A 20068-nucleotide genomic window follows, 5' to 3' on the forward strand; every position below is an offset into this window, starting at 1 on the left:
AAACCGGGTCACAAACAGATAAAGGTCATAAATCGGACCACGCAAACGAACTGGCCCGAACTGATATCATAAATTGCTTTTTCCTTAGTTTAGTTTTTTTTAATGAAAATTTCGTTAGAGACACATTTCCAATTAAGCAAAAAACAGTAATAGAAAGACGAATTGGTGGACCAACACTGATCCGACTTGAGCCATGAACTAGAGTGAGCCGTGAATGAATCGATATAGGGTTGGTAATATTCATCCCTAAAATTGGACCGGATATCATAACCAATCTAGTTCATATTCATCCTAAGTTGACCAGTCGAGCACGACCAGTGGGATGTATAATATGGACGACGTTTTGAGAGGAGAAACAATTATTCTTCTTGACCTTATTTCACAATCAATTGTTAGGTGAAGGTTGTTGAATGGTGACGACTACTTGTACTTATGGATGTCAATGGTTAGTATATGGATAAGATCATCTAGGATCCAGATCCAAACCCTTTTTTCATGCACGGATCAAGATTCAATCCGGATCCGCTGGATGATAAAATTGAGGATTTAAAATCAATGGATCCTATGGATCGGAACCAAAACAGGTCCTAGCCTGTTTTCTTCTAACGACCTTGATTTTCAAAATAATTGAAGATTATAAAGAACAAAACAACGCTACTTAGCATTTCTTTTGTCGATGTTGAAGTAAACAATCATTTAACCTTAAAATAACAAATTTAAGCATAAATAACAGTAACATCAAAAGTTTAACATTATGTTTTACCCTTTTAATTAAATATTTAAAAATATTTTTAAAAAATGATAAACGGATACGGATCTGGGTAATAATTTAGGACTCTGTCCAAATCCGTATTTTAAAAGTAGGGTACAAATCCTATCCGGAGTCGTCGACGCAAGATGTAAGGATCCAAATCCGCTTTTCGAATAGAGTCCATTACCAACTGACATTCCTAGTTGTACTCCTATGTATTAGGTGTTTATGTCTGTTATTTGAGTTGGTTTTATACTAATTGAGTAATTGTTAATAGAGATGATTGTTCCAATAGAGTAAGCGTGTACTTTTATTGACTTTATTTGGCAATCAGTTGCTGTGATTTGGACTTGTTATATGTCTCAGAGTGTTTACATGTGATATTCGAGTTAGTTGTTGCATTGTTTTGGTGAGGTAAACTAATACTCTTATTGACCTTGTTTGGCAATTAGTTTTTGGACGAAGGTAATAAGATGGTTTTATCTAGTTATATGTATTAATTATTTATATTTGTTATTGAAGTTGGTGCCTCAATTAGCTCGAAAGATAATTCGATGAAATCAAATGTTGGATGTTAACTATTATGATACAAAATAACAAATATTTTAGATAGAAAAAAGGTAAACTTGTCAAAAACTACCTTGCAAAAACATGTTTGTGTGAGAAAGTACCTTATAAAAAAATTCTTAAAACTATATTCTACAGCATAAATGTTGACCATTTCAATTCCTTTTACCTTTTTTCAATTTCACTTCCCTCCAATTTCACCTAAAATGTTTCCTCAGGAAGTTGGTATTAAGATGATGTAGTCTGATGAACATTAAGTGAAAAAACAAAGGGATAAGAAAAGAGCAACACCGAAAAAATATGGTTAGTGGTTGGAATCCAATCAAAAGTAGTTTCTTACAAGAATTTTGCTTTTAAAGTGAGTTTATCACAACTTTTTTTTTTTGAATAAGGTAATTCTTGTAAAAATGAGTTTTTATAAAGTAGTTGTTGACAAATTTTCAAAAATTATAAGGTCTTTGAAAAAGGCAATGATAAAATCCCGATAGCTTTATATAGCAGCAAGCAAATGGGTGAAGTAAATGCAATTGGGTTCCTAAATCCTATTTGGTTTAGGATTCACATTTTAGGTTGATGAATAAACTATATAAGGAAATGAGGAGCAAGAGAGCACCTGACACAATTTTTATCCAAGTAGTCTACTCATTAACCCTTAATTGACCTAAGGCTATTTTTTCAGGAAAAGTAATCTAAGTATGCATTCTTTTGTTACCTACAAATTTTTTTACGTTATTCCCATATACATCTCCTTACTTCTTGTTGTATAGATATTTACCTATCACCCCACTTTAAAGTATATTCTCTAATATCCTTATTTTAGGGTTTCACCGTCCATGTTTACTAAGCACCCCGTGTACTTTTAAACCTATTTTCTTTACTTAAAAATTATAAAAAATATTTGGAATAATTTTAGCGAGGGGAAGCTAGGCAGAGCTGCGATAATATGGACTATGTAGGGATGTGAGGCCGGTTGGGATGGGAGAAGGAGCAGCAAGGGGTAGGTTTGGGCTTGGCTGGGAGAGTGGTTGTAGGGCTAGACCGGAATGACAGGGTGCATTCCAGCGACAACGATAGGGGGTATGCGGATGGGGTTGGGGACGGTGATGGTAGCAACATTAGTGGTTAAGTAGTGATAGGTACAGATGAAGAAGTTGAGGAAGAAGAAAAAAGCAAAATAAGAGTGGTATACAATAAATTCGAACGACAAATGACTCAATTGCTATTTTATCATTAAGAAATTATCAAATTTTATATAATATCACCAATCTTCTAATGATACTATGTAACTTTTCAATTGATATATGTTTCAATAATGATATTCATTTTTTTTTTTTGGTGGATAAATAATGAGTATTGCCGCTTGTAATCAGAAGCAGATTTTCATTTGAGTTCCTCTGAGCACTTGAGCTTTGTATCTTTTCCTTTTCTGATAACTTCGATCTTTGGATTTTTGATTAAAATTCGAACGATGACAAATGACTCAATTGCTATTTTATCATTAAGAAATTATCAAATTTTCTATAATATCACCAATCTTCTAATGATACTATGTAACTTATTAATATATGTTTCAATAATGATATTCATTTTATTTTTTTTGGTGGATAAATAATGATATTCATAGTCATATATATGACTCATATCATATGCGTGCCATACTACCAATGAACACTTTGAGCCTTTACCAAGAATGTCATGGCCTAATGATTAAGATTGAGGTGCTGTGAATGATAGGTCGCAGTTAAAAAAACACTTCGAGGCTTCGATTGAAACCCCGAATTAAAACATACTATAATCAAAATTACTAATTAACCCTTGGTAAAGTCCAAAACCTCTTCGGCCGAAAGAACTTGCTAAAAAAGAAAGAAATCACATGTGCCCATTTAGCCGCTCCACCAAGCCACAACGCATATAAAAAGCCCCCCACCCCCAACTCATCCAGACAAGTATATCCATCATTCACCGTCTTCTTCCCCTTCCTCTCCAACACGAAACCACAAATTCCTCTCTTTCTCTCTCTTCAAAAAACCTCAATTTCAGAAAATCCCCAATCCAAAACCCTAATTTTCTCACATTCGCATTTATTTTCCCCTAACTTACTCGATTGAATTCCGAATCGGATCCGTAATCGTTGTTTTTATATATAATTGTTGATTCTGATTCAAATTCTGGGTTCAATTTGAGACTCAGAGGATTTCTCTGAGATCGAAAAAGAATCGGAAAGTATAATTTAAGATGTCTGCAATTTTGTGTGGAAAGAGATCTTTCTTTGAAGAATTACCAGCAAACTCTAACTCACCTGTTGCTAAAAGGCTTCGTTGTTCTTCTTCTTCTCCTGTTAGATTTTCGCCGTTTTCGCCTCCTTCGCCGCCACCTTCTAGAAACTCTCTTCTTGATAAGCTCAGGGAAGCTTTCCCTCGTATGGACCATCAGGTATCCGCTTTTCGATCAATCGATATTATATTCATGTAATTAGCAAATTTTACTTGTAATTGTAGCAATTTTTTTGCTTTATTGCTTAGGTATATCCAATTTGAGCACTTGCTTAATCTTGTTAATTTTCTTATCTTTTTGGTATTCGATGTTTTTTTAGTTGTGTATTATTTGAAGAATAATGGTGGTATTGGCTAGCAAGAAATTGGAGCTGTTTAATTGGAATTAATGTATATTCACATGAAATATGATTCGAATCCCACCAAATATGTGTATGCACTAGAAGTGTATTGAATGAACAATCAAGATGATTCTTTTCGGACGAAATTGGTGGTTTTGCTATGTGATAGGAAGGTCTTGATTTGTGATAGTTTGTAGGGGAAGTTAGTAATTTGGAATAGAAGAATACGCAAGTTTGGGTTTTTAGGTGTAGTTTTTGGTGCTCCTTATGGAATCTAAGAGATTGTATGTAGATGATGCTGCATTCTCTCTAGAGAGCTATGTCGTTTGTTGTTCTTAATGCTACATTGCTGTATACATGTGTTGTCTGTGGTTCTTTGGTTTAAAGGGTATTCTCGAGAGCTTGTTATTTACATATAGTTTGTGTATTGTTTACCCTTTATTAAGTTTTTGATCTTCTAATATTTGCGGTATATTTTTATCAGCTTTTAGAGAAAACCCTAGAAGAATATGGTGATGACATAGATGCAGCAATTAAGAGACTGCATGAGTTATGTTTAGGATCTTCGGAGGAAATTTCGGTTTCTGTGGATCATTTTGCTGCACCTGCCCAGCAAGGTGTGCTTCTTTTTAACAATTTATTTGTATGGCACTGACAGTTATATTAAGAATGAACATCCATAACGTGTCTTCTCTTTGTAGGTGGTTTGTCTGCTGAGGAACAAGCAGTTCCAGTTCCTATTGAAGATACTTCTTCCCGTAACACCCTTCCAAGAGATGGTGCTCAGTGGGTGGAATTGTTGGTTAGTGAGATGGGCGGTGCGAGTACCATAGATGAGGCACGCAACTGTGCTACTAAGGTGTTGGAAGTTCTGGAGAAATCGATAAGGGACCAGGCAAGTGCTGAAGCTGCAGGGAATTATCAGAAGGTAATATAGCTGATCTTTTAACTCTGCTACTTTTGTGCCTAAGGCTACTACAACGCTTGCCAAGATTTGTTTGATGGCTTTACGAAATCTGTTGCTTAAGCTTTCTTATATTGTCAAATGCCAATAATGTACTGACAGGAGTGAATGATGACGAGTTTTTGCCAAATGCTTCTGTTATGCTGTATAATTTGTAGATCCCTTCCCCCTGCCCTCTTCCATTGCTGTAAAATGGAAGTAAAGCAAAGATTGGAATTCAAGTAAAATAATGTGGGTGTTTTATTTGGATGGCAACTGGCCAATTGTTGAGGGAAAGGTAGGGGGTGGAAGGAAAGGTAAGGGGAAGGAATGGAAAGGGAGGGAAGACTCAGCTTGTGTTTTCCTCTAAAATTTCCCAACTTTGGAGGTAATAGAGGGATTTGGTTTTTTAAGAGGGCAATGAACATAAATACTTTCAATTTTCTTCCACAGCCTTCTCCCATGTTATGTTCCAACAAGGAAAATGAATCCCTTACGTTCCTTCGAAATTCACTTGGCCAAACATACTCTTATGTCTTGCTCGACTTTGAAGAAGATAGTCTTCTAGCCTTATGTATGAGCTTGTCATTTACGGTATCCTGTCTTGTTCAACTTTGAATATACTGTCTTCTGGCCTTATGTGCGAGCTTATCCTTTAATGTAGGAGAACATCATGTTGAAGCAGCAAATTCAGGCGCTTCTGAATGATAATAGTATCCTTAAACGTGGTATTCAAATTCAGCATGAGCGTCAAAAGGAGTATGATGACAAGAACCAAGAAGTGCAGCAACTCAAGCAGCTACTTTCTCAGTATCAGGAGCAGTTGAGCAGACTCGAGGTCTAACCATCTCTCTTTTCTATATGTCAGATGTCATTAAGGCCATATGCTCCCAACGACGATTTTTTTTGCTAATAAGGTTGTGTTTCATGTGCTTACAGGTGACTAATTATACGCTGACTATGCATCTCAAGCAAGCGCAACACAACAGTTCGTTTTCTGGACATTTTAACCGAGATGTATTTTAGTTGAAGATGTAATATATGTATCTGGAATAGGTCAAGTGGTCAACCAAATTACCTATACTTGTGCCTTGTTTAGAAATGTAGAAGCCTTTGGCCAAATTTCTAGAGGGTAATTTATGAAACTCTTTACCCTGGCTTATCTAAATTCTGATCAAGTTTTAAAGTGTTGCTGTGTTTTACTTTTATGAAATTGATGTGCCGTGAATTTTTGTTTCTTCAACTATTGCTTTGTTAATTGATGTCTAGACTCTAGAATGGTGAGGTTGGTAGTTGTGAATCAAAGTCTTGTGCATATAAAATATGTTTAATTTGTGTACCATGAAATCATTGTTATTACTTCTTTTTCTAATTGAAACTTCAGAACAAATTATAAATGACTAATAAAAAGTATTAGGAATTAGGGTTGCTCAACTGGGGAGTTTTTCCACCTTTTCTAGTAAAGTTTAGTGTTCAATTTCTATTTTAAGTATTTGTTTGGGATTTAAGGAGGGTTGGGGGATGATTTTTTTTTTTTGTTGAGTTTGGTGACTAGGGAGGGAGAACGTGGTTGGGAAAGATAGGTTTGCACGGGTTGTTGTGGTTGAGGATGGAGAAAAGAAGAGATTGGGACATTGAGATCAAGCAAGGGGATAGATGGAAAAAAAGAGAGGAAAGTACGTTTAAGGCTTAGATTGTGACTTTTTGGGCGATAATCGCGGTGGCTAAGGCTACGTCTAAGGCTTAGATTGTAACTTTTTGAACGATAATTGTGGTGGCTAAGGCTTAGATTGTGACTTTTTGGGCGATAATCGTGGTGGCTATTGGGGTGTTACCACACCAAAAAGAAAAAAGAATTGTATTTTCTTCACCAAATAGTATGTTTTTAGAAAATTTATCATATGCATTCAATGTTTTCAAAATTCATATATATCCTCGTGCTATTTGGTTGAAGATTCTAATTAATTTCGTTAATTGATTGTGTCAATGTAGTTTGTCAAGTTATTAATGTCATTGCATATTCCATTTTAGACCTACTCATATGGCAATTTTCATTGATTCTCATTTTTTAATTTTTTATAAAAAGAGAAAAAAACCTTATTTTAAATTATTAGAGGATATTTTAGTCACTTTAAAAGGGACACCACACCTCCTCCCTTGGCTTATATAATAGAGATATTGTATTTGTATACTCTTTCAGCTCCAAAATGATTGCAATACTTGCTTTTTTTTAAATGGTCTTTTAATTAGTGCAACATTTTTATAAATAGAAAAAAGATATACTCACTCATTGGATCACTTACACTATATACAGCTTTCTCTCCAAATTTTAACATAAATATTAATACAATATATAGCTTTTAATTCCTTCCTGATCTCCGTGCCAAAAACAAGTGTTATGTTAATTTTAGAGCGGAAGAATATAAATGCAACAAATAGGTAACGATTAACTTTCAATATGAGAAACTAGTTGCTATGATGACATTTAATTAATATAAGAACAAAGGTATATTGGTATGGCAAAAGCTAACGGACTCCCCGGGGGTGCTAGATAAGAAATATATTGTTCTATTTAATTACTCATATTTATATAAAATAATATAATAATATATAGTTCCAATGCAATGCATTTAAATGTTTTGCATTTGAATTAAATGTTTTCCCCTTTCCTTTTGAAAAACATTAAATGCTTTGCATTGAAATTATACATTATTCTATTATTTTGTACAAATATGAGTAATTAAGTATAACAATATATTTCTTATCTAGCTTCCCGGGGCATCCGTTAGCAAGATCCAATTAAGGATTTTCTCTTTTAAGATTTTTTTTTAGTGTTAACTCAAAACCAGAGCAATTGAATGAGTGTTAAACTTATTACTAAATCAATGACAAAAAAGTTTTATAATTCATCATTTACCCTGAATTTTTCACAGATATATCCAAATCCAATTGCTTGTACGTCAACTAAATGTTGTTATGCTAGTTTTTGTTTATTGCAAAATTTACTTCATCGTACACCCCTAAATTTAAACTTAATACATGGTGCTTATACCAATAGGATCTTGCTAACTTTTTGTCATTGATTTAGTAATAAAACTTTTTTTGTCATTGATTTAGTAATAAGTTTAACACTCATTTAATTGCTCTGGTTTTGAGTTAACACTAAAGAAAAAAAATCTTAAAAGAGAAAACCCTTAATTAAATAAGTGGTCTTTATTCTCACTATATTGAAACCTTTTTTTCTTGTTTGAATTATTAAAGAGAAAAGAGGAATTTATGCTTATAGATGAAAAATGTATGGCTTTATCAATCCATTCTTAACAACTTAGGTCTTGTTCATTATTGCTTTTTGTTTTCAATTTTCAGTTTATATGAAAATCAAAAACAAAAATATGGAGACTAGAAAAAGTTGTCAGTTTTCAAAATTAAAATGTTTAATATAAATATGACTAATTTGAAAAGTACTACACTCCTACACATGACATTTATATTTATGAAACCAAAAATTGAAAAATGACTGTAATTTCGGACGATCCCTTAGGTTATGTTTGTTGAATACAATTTTCAAGAGAAAAAAATCCTAATGTTTTTTGAGTTTCGAAATTAGTTTCTCTTTGATTCCTTCCAAGAATCTAGAGAATTTTAGAAAAAAAATAGATATGTCTCACGAGATGATGGGTGAAAAAAGGGAAAAAGTAGAGGTGGTCATGAGCCAGGTCGGGGCTCGGTTAAAAAAATTTGCCCATTAAACGGGCCGGGTCTAAATTCGGGCTGAATTTTTGTGCCCAAAACCCACTATTTCGGGCCAACATTAGCAGGCTTTTTGAGCCAAAACCGGATAGGGCTAAAAAATAGACAAAAAAGTCGTTTTAGCTTGTCCAAATCCAAAAAAAAATCGGGCTAGGCCAAAATGATCAGCTCTAGAAAAAAGGAAGGGAAGAAATACATATAAATAAAATTAGCTATGTAATGCGACTCGTAAAATTTCATAATAAGTAAACCAGATAGATTGATTATCACCCAATAAAATAGGGAGTTTTTTCTGAATATGAAAGCGATTAAATTAGCGGCTCAATTTCCCACACGCACACACCACAATTTCATTGCCCGGGTGCTTCCCGAACTCCATCTCCATGTTCCATCCATAAACAGAGGAACACAAAATCATTCTATTTCCACCAAAATTGCGAACACATGAACAAACCAACCAACACATAATTGATTTTACTATTCTCCTCTAATTAAAACAAAAACACACACACACCCACAAAATACTCTAAAAAAAAAGTGCACCTAAATAAAAGAACAGAAGAGATAAAAATGGCGACCACACCTTTCTCTCTCCTCTCATCTTCTCTAACTATCACTACTTCCGACCGCTCACTATCGCCTTGTATAAGCTGCTCGTCGTTCATCAATGGCGGCGCCAGCATTTGCAGCAGCAGCAACCTCAGTTTTCGGTCCAATTGCAATTTTGTTACTCTTAATTTACCGGCGTATCGGAGAAATGCTCAATATAGTAAGAAAAACCGATTGAATTCGAGGTTTATAGTGAAAGCTGCTTCGTCGGATTATTATGCAACATTAGGAGTTTCTAGGTCTGCTTCTGTTAAAGATATTAAAGCTGCTTATCGAAAATTAGCTCGTCAGGTAGTTTTCTCTTACATTATTTCGTTGATTTTTCTATTTTGTTAATGTTAATGTTTCTGTAAGTTGTTATTTTTGGTGAATTTGTGTAAGGTTATGAGTATATGCTTCCTGCATGTTCGAGTTCTGAATTCTTCAATTTGAGTTATATGATTATGATTGTTGCCTTAATGAATGGCATAAAGGAGTATTTGATTTATTGATCGCGTTTCGGATGGATGCTTAATTTCAAGGATGAGTGTTTTCTTGTAGCAATACCTAGAAGTTAAAGCCAAGGATTATGGAGTTTACTAGGCATGATTGTTTTGTTCATGTCTTTGTGTGCTTGAATTCAATGTTCATTGCTGACAGTGGAGACGTGCGGGGTGATATAGTCCTCAAGATAAGCTTAGTTACCTTGAATTGTAGTTTCCTAACTTGTGGCATTCTGAGTTCCTATGTTTAGTACTCCAGATACTTGACTGATCATTCATTTGTGTGTTTTCTTGGGTGGTTATTGAAAAAATGTGGCGTAATATATATGAATGATTTGGTTAGCAATAGTAGCTGTGGAAGGCTAATGGTGAAGCATTTGATTAATGTTCGGAATCATGACATCAATGGAACAGATTGGAAGTTGCCATGCTCTTTCTAATATTTAGTCTTGTTGGGGGAGATTTGTTCTATATATATATTTATGTGTTCTCTTTTTGCTATCATTTGTTCGCTCTTAATCTGAGGTTTTTCTGTTTGTATTTAAGTATCATCCTGATGTCAACAAGGAACCTGGGGCAACAGATAAGTTCAAGGAGATTAGTACTGCTTATGAGGTATGTCAAAAGTAAGGCTAGTTGTTAATTATTGCATGTCATTAATACTCAAAATGTGAATTGAAGTATTATTTCTGTATGGTTTTACCTATTTTGTACTAGTTATATCGCTCATTTGCTTTGTGGATTGTCACCTAATGCCATCATTGCCTGGAAAGTAAATGAGTCTGGCACATGTTATAGGTCATAGGACATATGATTTCAAAATTTCTAGGTTAGATAGTTAGATTAGAACGCATTGTGGCTGCTGGAATATGTTTGTTTTAATTCAACATTCATAATTGTCAAAGTAATGCATGTTATTGGATGTAAGAAAGAAGCAACATTGGGTCATTGTTATGCAAAGAACAACTGAAGACTGATCATATAGTTCCTCAATTCCTTTATGTTTTTCAATTGCTTCTAAATCTGGGTTTATGATGTCTTGCATATACCCCCTCCGTTTTAAATGGTTGCAACACTTTGACTTTTGTACTAATTAGAGTTTTCACTTTCAAAATAACTTTTCTAGTAGCCTAGTATTGTATTGAAATCTGTTGCTAGTAGACAATATCAAGGAATATTGTGTGAGTCATAGAATTTTCAGGTTGATTGAGAATTATGATATTTTGGTATCTAGGAGGGATCCTGCTTAATATTGCCTTGACTTCAAAGAGATTTCTGTTTTAGTTGCTTCTCTCTGTTATATCTATCTAATAATGGACGATGTGTGGAGTAATTAAAGTTTGTTGCTTTTATGAAGTCCCGTGGGATCTTCATTTCGGTTCATATCTTGTGTCAAAAGAGGCAGTTTCAACCTAATGATGAGACCATTTTGAAATTGTTTGGACACCTGTTATTGGTTATGAATCTACGTGGTTTCTAGTGTTTCGCAAGTATGACAATTGACGTTCTCTAGTCACTAAGCTGTATGGTCTGCATTGACCCAACTTCCTCAAGCATAGTTTTTGTCTTTCTGAGTTATTATGAGGAATCTTGTGTGCATAAATTGTAGCCTACAAGTTACAACCTACCCTCTACTTTAGGGATTTAATTATTTTTTTCTCAGTGAATAATAATATCTAATTGGGCTGCAAACTAGCAATATAAGATATGAAGTGCTAGTCTGAAAGTACCCAAAATTTTATTAAGAATATGTGATAATTAACTAAAAAGAAAGTAATATTTTGGGGTTAGTTATTGTGAACACTACCTATCTTATTATGTGACTGTAGTCACTTGTCACCCTAAGGTTCCTAAACCTGTATCGTGTGTTATGCTTGTCCAAGAAGATCTAGCTAACCTGTGGAATTCTTGGTATTCCAGTGTTTAAAATTAGAAGTAATTTCCCTGTACAAAAAGATCATGTCTAGCTGTGTGCTATGTTGTCCTCTTATGATATGTGGAACTTCCAGACCTTTTATATTACCTTTTGAACGCTGAAGTACTATACTGTCAGGTGTTATCAGATGACAAAAAGAGGGCTCTGTATGATCAGTATGGTGAAGATGGACTGAAAAGTGCAGTTGGAGGAGGAGCTGGTGCTTATACGGTATTGGAAGCTTGTAATTTACTCTTTTTGTATCTCCCTTTTTGCACTACCACTAACATCTAATTCATGTTGTCTATCCCAACCCCCTCTACTTCTGAATAGACCAATCCATTTGATCTGTTTGAGACTTTCTTTGGAGCAAGTATGGGTGGATTCCCTGGGGCAGATGCTGCATTCGGAACACGGCGTCGTGCTACTGTTACAAAAGGTGAAGATATACGGTGAGTCTAGTTCCATATTTCAAATTTATTGTAGAATTGTTATATTCTGTTATTTAAAATTTACGGCCTTTTTTCTGGCTTAGCTTGGTTTTTTATCTGGGCTTTGAATGTTAAAGCTTGTCCATTTGGTGAATTTCCTAGCTTTTATCTGGTGTATATACTTTCCTTCCGTCACTGGATATTATATATAATAATGAAGTTGACTCATGAATTTTAAAGTGTTTCAGCTACGACATGACTTTAGGATTTTCTGAGGCTATATTTGGGGTAGAGAAAGAGTTCGAGTTATCACATCTAGAAACATGCGATGCTTGTGCTGGGAGTGGAGCAAAAGCTGGCTCTAAGATGAGAATATGCTCGACTTGTGGAGGGAGGGGTCAAGTGATGCGAACTGAGCAGACACCTTTTGGTTTATTCTCACAGGTTAGAAGATTCTGTCTAATTACTTGATCGAGTTTCTTTGATTAAATTAAGTTCATAATACACCAAAATTACAATTATTGTAAGTCTCCTTTCAGCTTTAGTTTTTGGCTAAAAAATTTGTTCCCTTTTCAACTTACTATCAGAAACTCCACGAAATGCTGAAGTTGCTTAAATCTTCCTTGTCAAATGGACCTCGTATTAACAAAGAAGGATAATGTATCAATATGTTAGTTGCATAGTACATTTGAGTTACTTCTTCATTGTGTTTTTTCCCAGTACACCTTGTATTTCTTTTTGCTTTCGTGCTCACTTATGGCATTTGAGTTTAGGTTTATATGCTGTTTGTTGGGTTCAACTTGACAACGTTGAAGATATCTTGGTTGCTTAAAATAGAAAGTTCCAGGATTATTGAATTGTTGGTGTGGTAGTTGTTTGCCTTAGCATTATGATCATGCATGTGGAAGGGAAGAATCTGGAGGATTTTTGATGGCTTCAAGTTCCACTTATGGATTCCAGTGGGGGAGGGTACCCTTTGTCTATTTGATCTGAATATATGACCATGCAAAATGTGCCCAACGCTTATTAAAGGGATATGTTTTTCTTTGGCCATGAAAAAATCTACACTATCTTTACGTCTTATGAAAGTATTCAGCCTCATATTCGTAATCACTTGGAGTCAGAATCTCTGGCCTTTAAATAGACATTCCTGAAATCAGTTATATCTGTCATGGCTTCAGCTGCACAGTGAGTTCTTGATTTCTCTGTATTGATTACCACCTTGGCAGAAACAGTGGTGTTGAGTAGTCACTACTCACTAGAATACTAGATAAAGAAACGGAGGTGGTAGGGTCAGGAGAAGAGGGCAGTGAAGGTATGAAGCAAATAACTACTTATGTTACTAGACTTTTGCTATCCTCTCTCCTCCAACCTATATCATGCTTCGTTTTCCTTTTCGTCTCTTTGAACATTATGATATTCTAAGAACTTTCTGATGCGTCATTTTACATCACTTTGAAAGATGCATGTACATTGTATATGTATGTTATATCATATATAAAGTTTTTTATAAAAGGAATTTCTTGGCACACATCTATCCTAGCTGAGTCCTTGTGTCTCAAATTTTACAATCCATGTATCATGCTTTTGGATCTTGACCCATACAAACATCCTTGTCCTCAAAACTGAGTGACATTGATGAATTATGGCATCTATCAAACATGTGGGGAAGTTCCGAGTCCGAGCTGATTTCAAAAATCTATTGCTGTTCTCTCTGTATCAAATAGTAGATTCATCTTCTACTATGGGGACATGTAGTAAAACAATGACCAGCGATGATGATACAGATAAAAATAATGTGAATAAATTTGTTGATGCAGCAATTGTTAATTCGTTACATTTCATAATAGGCAGCATTTATCTTACCTATCAATTTTTACTTTTATTATATGTACAACTGCTAGTAATGTGAGATGTGTGCATCTGGCCAAATTAATATGAGATTTGTTGAATCCTATGGTCAATAATCTTTCTTTCGACGCACTTCTAAATTCTAATATGCTGTCTCTGTATACTTTTGTTCAACAATTTACCTATCGAAGTTCTATCTTGTTGTCATTATTTTGTTGGCAATCATCAATCTCTATGTGAATTCACTAGTTTTCTTTGAATATATACTTCTCATAATCTTGAAATTTTCAACTTATTTGAAATGGGAATTATGCATTATCTTTGGTTTTATTAGGTATCTGTATGTCCAACTTGTGGCGGCAATGGTGAAGTTATTGCTGAATATTGTCGCAAATGTGCTGGTGAGGGACGAGTTCGCGTAAAAAAGGATATCAAAGTCAAAGTTCCTCCTGGGGTCAGCAAGGGTAGTATTCTCCGGGTTACTGGAGAGGGTGATGCTGCACCAAAGGGGTGTGTCAAATGTACTTTGTACTGTTAACTTTTGGTCTGGCCTTTTCCAATTTCTATTTGCTGACAGAGCCTTTCTGGAATTGCAGGGGTCCCCCAGGTGACCTTTATGTTTACCTTGATGTTGAAGAGATACCAGATATTCAAAGAGATGGTATAAATCTTAATTCAGCAATTTCTATCAGCTATGTAGATGCCATACTGGGAACTGTTGTGAAGGTAAAGTTACATTTCTGTCTTCCTAGGTAGAACCGTGTTGAACAAGTCACACACTAACTTGATGCATAAGTAGTTTTGTGTGTTTATGCTGTGATGTAAACAAGGATTTGCAATTGTTATCCTTATAGGGGCATGCGCTATGACTATTTCATTTTGATCCATTACCCTATTTCTAGGTCAAATTTTAACTTAAACATGCTGACTCTCCATGATTATGCATAGCTGAAGCATCATTTTTAATATTACTGGGTGTTGCTGAATATGAGTTCTCTATTAAGTGACTTGAAAAAAAGGAAGCATTAAATCTTTCAATGTAAATATTCCGTCCTATTGATCCTGCCTGGTTTTTCAAGTTCATCTTCATGTCTAATTTTCTTTCGTAAATTTTTCTTCGACTTGGTTGGTGGGGCTGTAGCATTTCACGTCCCACTGAGATAGGTCATAGATTACAGATGCATCTAAAACCAAGGGCTAGCTTCTAGAATCTTTAATGGTGCAGCTGTATTCTTACACTGCCAAATATTATCACTATTTTCGGTTCTAGACTTGTGTGTTAGTGATGGGAGTTAGTCTCTGTGGCCATGCCAGCGATCGCTGCATATACAAATTAAGTGTACTGTTCAAACGTCACTTTGCGCAATGATTTTGAAGTGAAGTGCACACTGTTGTGCTTCCGCCTCCATTTCTTGATACCTTGTCCATTCCTGAAATCACTGCAACCTCTGCTCTCACTGATCCAGTGATTTAGATCTAAAGTGAATCAATGAACCGCTTCTGCATGAAAACTTACGAGTTATGATTTTCATTGCTATGTTGAAGGATTAGCCTATGAGGTTTTCTAGTGTAGGGATGCTGGGTAAGGGGGTTATATTATATATACTCTGTAAAGGTTGTTTTGACTTTTGAGTATTTTCTCTAGTCTTTTTTCTATTCGAATTACAGGTTTCTAGCTTCTAGTTCCCCCGTTTTTTTTTAGTTGCACCATTTGCCATATTTGGACTTTGCATATTAATTGCACCATTTCCTTTTATAGTATGTCCTTATGCTTTGTGATGTGTTCACACACCAAGTACCTAATTTACCCTTATACACATTTTATATTTGCAATTTGTTATCCAACTTTTTATCTCTCTTTTGTTTGTAATCACATGGGTATTTTTTTATATTTACTCCATTTTTTCTAATATTTGTTCCCAACTCAAATGATGCAATTATAAAAAGTCGAATTAATATTTTTTCTTGCGGTAATTGATTCTACTGGATGTATCCGCATATCTCAGATGTCATGCACTAAGATCTACATTTTAACTGAACTTTGCCTTTTCTTTTTGTTTGTAGGTTAAGACTGTCGAAGGGACCATTGATTTGGAGGTTCCACCAGGTACTCAACCAGGAGACGTCCTTGTTCTTGCAAAGAAGGGTGCACCAAAATTGAACAGACCCTCCATACGAGGCGATCACTTATTTACTGTAAAAGTTACTATACCAAAGCGCATCAGGTGAGGAAAAAATGTCTGTTATTTGCCTTGCTGTCTTTCTATTTGGTATGTGATGGTTGTCAGTTTCCTTTGTGCTACACTATCTAGCTTTTATAAGTTGTCCTTTTCTTGAGAACTTCTAGGCTAGCTATTGAGATGTCAGTATAACCCCTGAACATGTTGAAGTTCAAATGGCATCATGTAAATTTTTTGTAGTTTGTTTATACTAAATCATTTACTGGAGTAAAAAAATGTTCTGTAAGATAGTAAACTAGGACCAGAAGTGAACAAAGTATTCCTCACTAACCCCCTGGTCATGTTCAAATATATAGATGACACTTAAGAGCATCATTAGTGACCTTTTGACCACACGACATAACTACCTGATTGATCATATATCATCTTTATTACGATCCTTCTACTTCAAGTCTTAGTAAGGCCTCCCCAGTCCCTATGTCCCTTTTCAAGAGAGCCTATAGTTAGAATTCTTTTACTGTTGAAGCAAAATTATTCAAGCCTTGACTGTATATGGAAGCCAGAAGCTAAAATCTGGGCCTACTTAGGAAATATAGCTGTTACAGTTGCAGTGTTGCACAGCGGGATTATTGCTTAAACTAAGAGGCTCTGAGAGGTTAAATTAAGGAATCAGACAGGAATTCTGACAAGCGAGCTCCTCTCAGAAAAGGGGAATTAAACGAACTCTTGCACTTTTCCTGAACTTATTGTCTCACCGATCAGGAAAATCAAAATTATTTGCCTCTACTCCAAAGTATTGTTGGTCATGGTCATCACAAAGCTAAATAATGTCGTTTCGTTATGTAAAGGGCATTCTGTATTGGATTCTCAACTTGCCGTTCCGTGATGCGTGTTTCAATTTTGCTGGGCCATCGTTCATAGGATGTTAGTTACCGTACCATCCGTGATAAATTGATAATAATGGACAGAGTTAAATCCATAAACAATATGAGTTCACTCTTATATTGTAGTTGCTATATATGTTTCAAACCTCTTATATCTATAAAATTTAATAAAATAGTAGAGTATTAAAAAATAATTTTCAAACTATAGTCATAAAAGTGTGTTCCAAAACACTTGACATCATTGATAAAAGTAGAGTCTTTTCAATTTGCTTGGGCGAACAATCCTCATGTTACTCTGAACGGGGGTCATGTGATCCTAAAAGGAAAATTGTAAATGTTTTGAACTCTCGGTTTGGTGGAAGAACGGCTCTAACACTTTGTTGCTTTGTTATTGTTAAAATCTTTGATTTTGAGGTTCTTATTGATATGCATTATATATTCAGTGTCCAAGAGTATTAAAATAATATTTTTCAAACTATAGTCTTAAAAGTGTGTTTCAAAATACTTGACGACATTGATAAAAGTAAAGTCTTTTCAATTTGCTTGGGCGAACAATCCTCATGTTACCCTGAACCCCTGGTCATATGATCCTAAAAGGAATTGTAAATGTATTGAACTCTCAGTTTGGTGGAAGAAGAGCTCTAACACTTTGCTGCTTTGTTATTGTTAAAATCTTTGATTTTGAGGTTCTTATTAATATGCATTATATATTCAGTGTTCAAGAACGTGAATTGCTTGGAGAACTTGCTGTTCTTAGTACCACAAAAGCTAACCGTACACGTCCTCGTCCTCAACCCCGAGCAGCAGGTGAGGATTTTCTCTCGTATATATGAGTTGCAGAGTGGCCTTCGTATCTTGTTTAACAGTCCCTAGAATATTATTAATTGTACGTCTTATTATAGTGAGGCTTTATTGGCCTTACGCCCTTAACCCTACAACTATAAAGAAGAGGTTTCTATTAGTCTCTTGATTTGAAAGGCAATTGACCAACTCAGTACCATACAACAAAAAAGTAGTAAGATACAGTATTATGATATAGCTCATTGTAATTTGTAACTGTAAATTTGCAGTTAGTCACTCAACTTTGTTGAAATTGGAAAATCTTGTTTTACCAAGCATATTGATTTACATTGACATTGATAGTTATAAGTGCAAATAGCTTTGCATACTTGAAGGAACTCTGGTACATTTTCCTTTTTCCTGCCCGTTTGTTAATTTGAGAAGTAATTATATGATCCATTTGTTAAGTTGAAGCGAAGGAGACTCAGGCAAGTACTGATACTGAGGAAAGCGAGGAATCAGGAGACGAGAGCGATCCATGGAAGAAAGTAAAAGATTTTGCTGGGTAAGTTTACTTGTGCCTTGCGACCTCATCTTTTATCAGTGAGCTTTCATCATCTGCATACTTGCCAACAATTATCATGATGTGATGTTTGTCGTACAACTGGAAGATGATTTAATGAATGCATTGTAAGTTTGTAACTCCATAACTAGTAAGAAATGTATTCCTTTCAATTTTATCTCATGACAATAAAGGATTTTTTTCCTCTTTGTGTATTGGAGTTTTATGATAATTACTGTTCGCCCATGACAATTATCCATTTAATACCTGCTGCAGATTGACATATCTAATTCAGGATTGAGATGATGATTAAGGACTAAACATGGATTTGTATTAATATAATGGAACTTGCAGAAAATATAAAGATAGTAACAAGCTTTTGAGGCTTGATTCTCTCCTAATGAAAAGCTTGTCAATATTCAACATGCCTTTTTCTCTCAAATTTGCTCTATATATAGAGTTTTCCCCTAACAAACTACCTAACTTATTCTCTAAGATAGTAAGATACGAACAAATTTATTTAAAGTTTACTACCTAAAGTGCCCTTCTCCCTAAATATGGATTATTAGCAATACTCCCAAGATTTTTACACTGAAAGAATTCTCACATATCCTTTGTGTGTGTTTTTTTGCTGACATTTCATAGCATGCAAGTGAATTTACAGAACTTCCATCATATTGCTTAAAAATCCAATTGCTATCTATTTGAGGATGAAAAACTTGGAGGAAGCAACTCAATTAAACTAAAACAAGCCTAAGCACAAAACATTAGTATAAGCTACAAGAAGCACGTGGACAAATGACTAATTCAGATGGGCTAACCAAATGCTGAAGAAGATGTTTGTGCCATTGCTTGTCTGTCTAATTTATCTGAATATGAATTGTAGTTCTGGTCAGATATGTTTTTTACTTGTTTACTCCAGATTATTTCCCTTTTGATGTTTCATTATATTTATAGACCAGGGAACATTGAACACCTGAAATTAGTAGACGAGATGAACTCTTGCAACATGAAAGCATCTCTTTGTTAAGGTCTTATGAAATTGATTGTGTAGGATGGTTTATGATAAGCACTCCTGCTTTATTTGTTCTAGAATTTCAATAGAACGAAAAATTCTCACAATATGCATAAAGTTGGGTAATCGGTATATTCTGACAGGGTTACATGTGATGATTTATGCATCATTCACACATCTAAGTTGATGAATTGTTGTGGCAGGTCTGTGGCAAATGGTGCTCTGAAATGGCTGAGAGATAACCTGTAGTTGTGATCGCGACCTCTGATTCACATTGTCTTGTGAGCATGCATTTTGAAATGCCTCTAAGAAAGCAGCTGAGAAAGTAAGCATATCTTGGTTGCTTGACCAAAGAGATTGGCTGCAATTTGGGCAATTCTTTGATTCTTTTGCGCAGTTTGTAACCTAAGGTGCCTTTTTTTACCTACTATAATGTAATGCGCAAATGTAGATTGGTAGACCTTTTTTTAACAGGGAAGTACATTGATTGATGAAATGGAGAGTTACATCCGCTTGGTATCCGCTGCTTTGCTTAAATTGAATGTCGAAAAATCTACTTGCAGAAATATCTGTTATCTCCTATGAGAGTAGATTGGGGCATGTTTCAGTATCATTTTCAGTTTTCAATCCTTGTTTTAGAGTTTCGAGAATTTGTATGATATGAGATGTAAATTAATCATACATATATTAGTCATTAATTTCGACAATCGACAATAAAACACTGGAAGTAGTTT

General features: G+C 34.9%; 2 protein-coding genes across 2 annotated transcripts; both read left to right on the forward strand.

Annotated features, from left to right (window-relative positions):
* The first annotated feature begins 3204 nt into the window (after positions 1 to 3204).
* LOC104904528 (hypothetical protein) lies at positions 3205 to 6118 on the forward strand. Its single transcript, XM_010692797.4, has 5 exons — positions 3205 to 3751; positions 4417 to 4549; positions 4634 to 4860; positions 5540 to 5713; positions 5815 to 6118. The coding sequence occupies exons 1-5, from the start codon at positions 3554 to 3556 to the stop codon at positions 5899 to 5901; spliced, it is 819 nt and encodes a 272-aa protein (XP_010691099.1). The 5' UTR covers positions 3205 to 3553; the 3' UTR covers positions 5902 to 6118.
* A 2838-nt stretch (positions 6119 to 8956) lies between these two features.
* On the forward strand, positions 8957 to 19961 carry LOC104904529 (uncharacterized). The gene is made up of 11 exons (XM_010692798.4): positions 8957 to 9525; positions 10263 to 10331; positions 11770 to 11862; positions 11965 to 12083; positions 12311 to 12506; positions 14248 to 14423; positions 14510 to 14639; positions 15978 to 16138; positions 17693 to 17784; positions 18226 to 18322; positions 19538 to 19961. Exons 1-11 carry the CDS (start codon positions 9196 to 9198, stop codon positions 19581 to 19583), a joined length of 1509 nt encoding a protein of 502 aa, XP_010691100.1. The 5' UTR covers positions 8957 to 9195; the 3' UTR covers positions 19584 to 19961.
* Positions 19962 to 20068: the final 107 nt, after the last annotated feature.

The sequence above is a fragment of the Beta vulgaris genome, chromosome 9 (assembly GCF_026745355.1).
Source record: "Beta vulgaris subsp. vulgaris cultivar EL10 chromosome 9, EL10.2, whole genome shotgun sequence".
In the NCBI taxonomy this organism is placed as follows: domain Eukaryota; kingdom Viridiplantae; phylum Streptophyta; class Magnoliopsida; order Caryophyllales; family Amaranthaceae; genus Beta; species Beta vulgaris.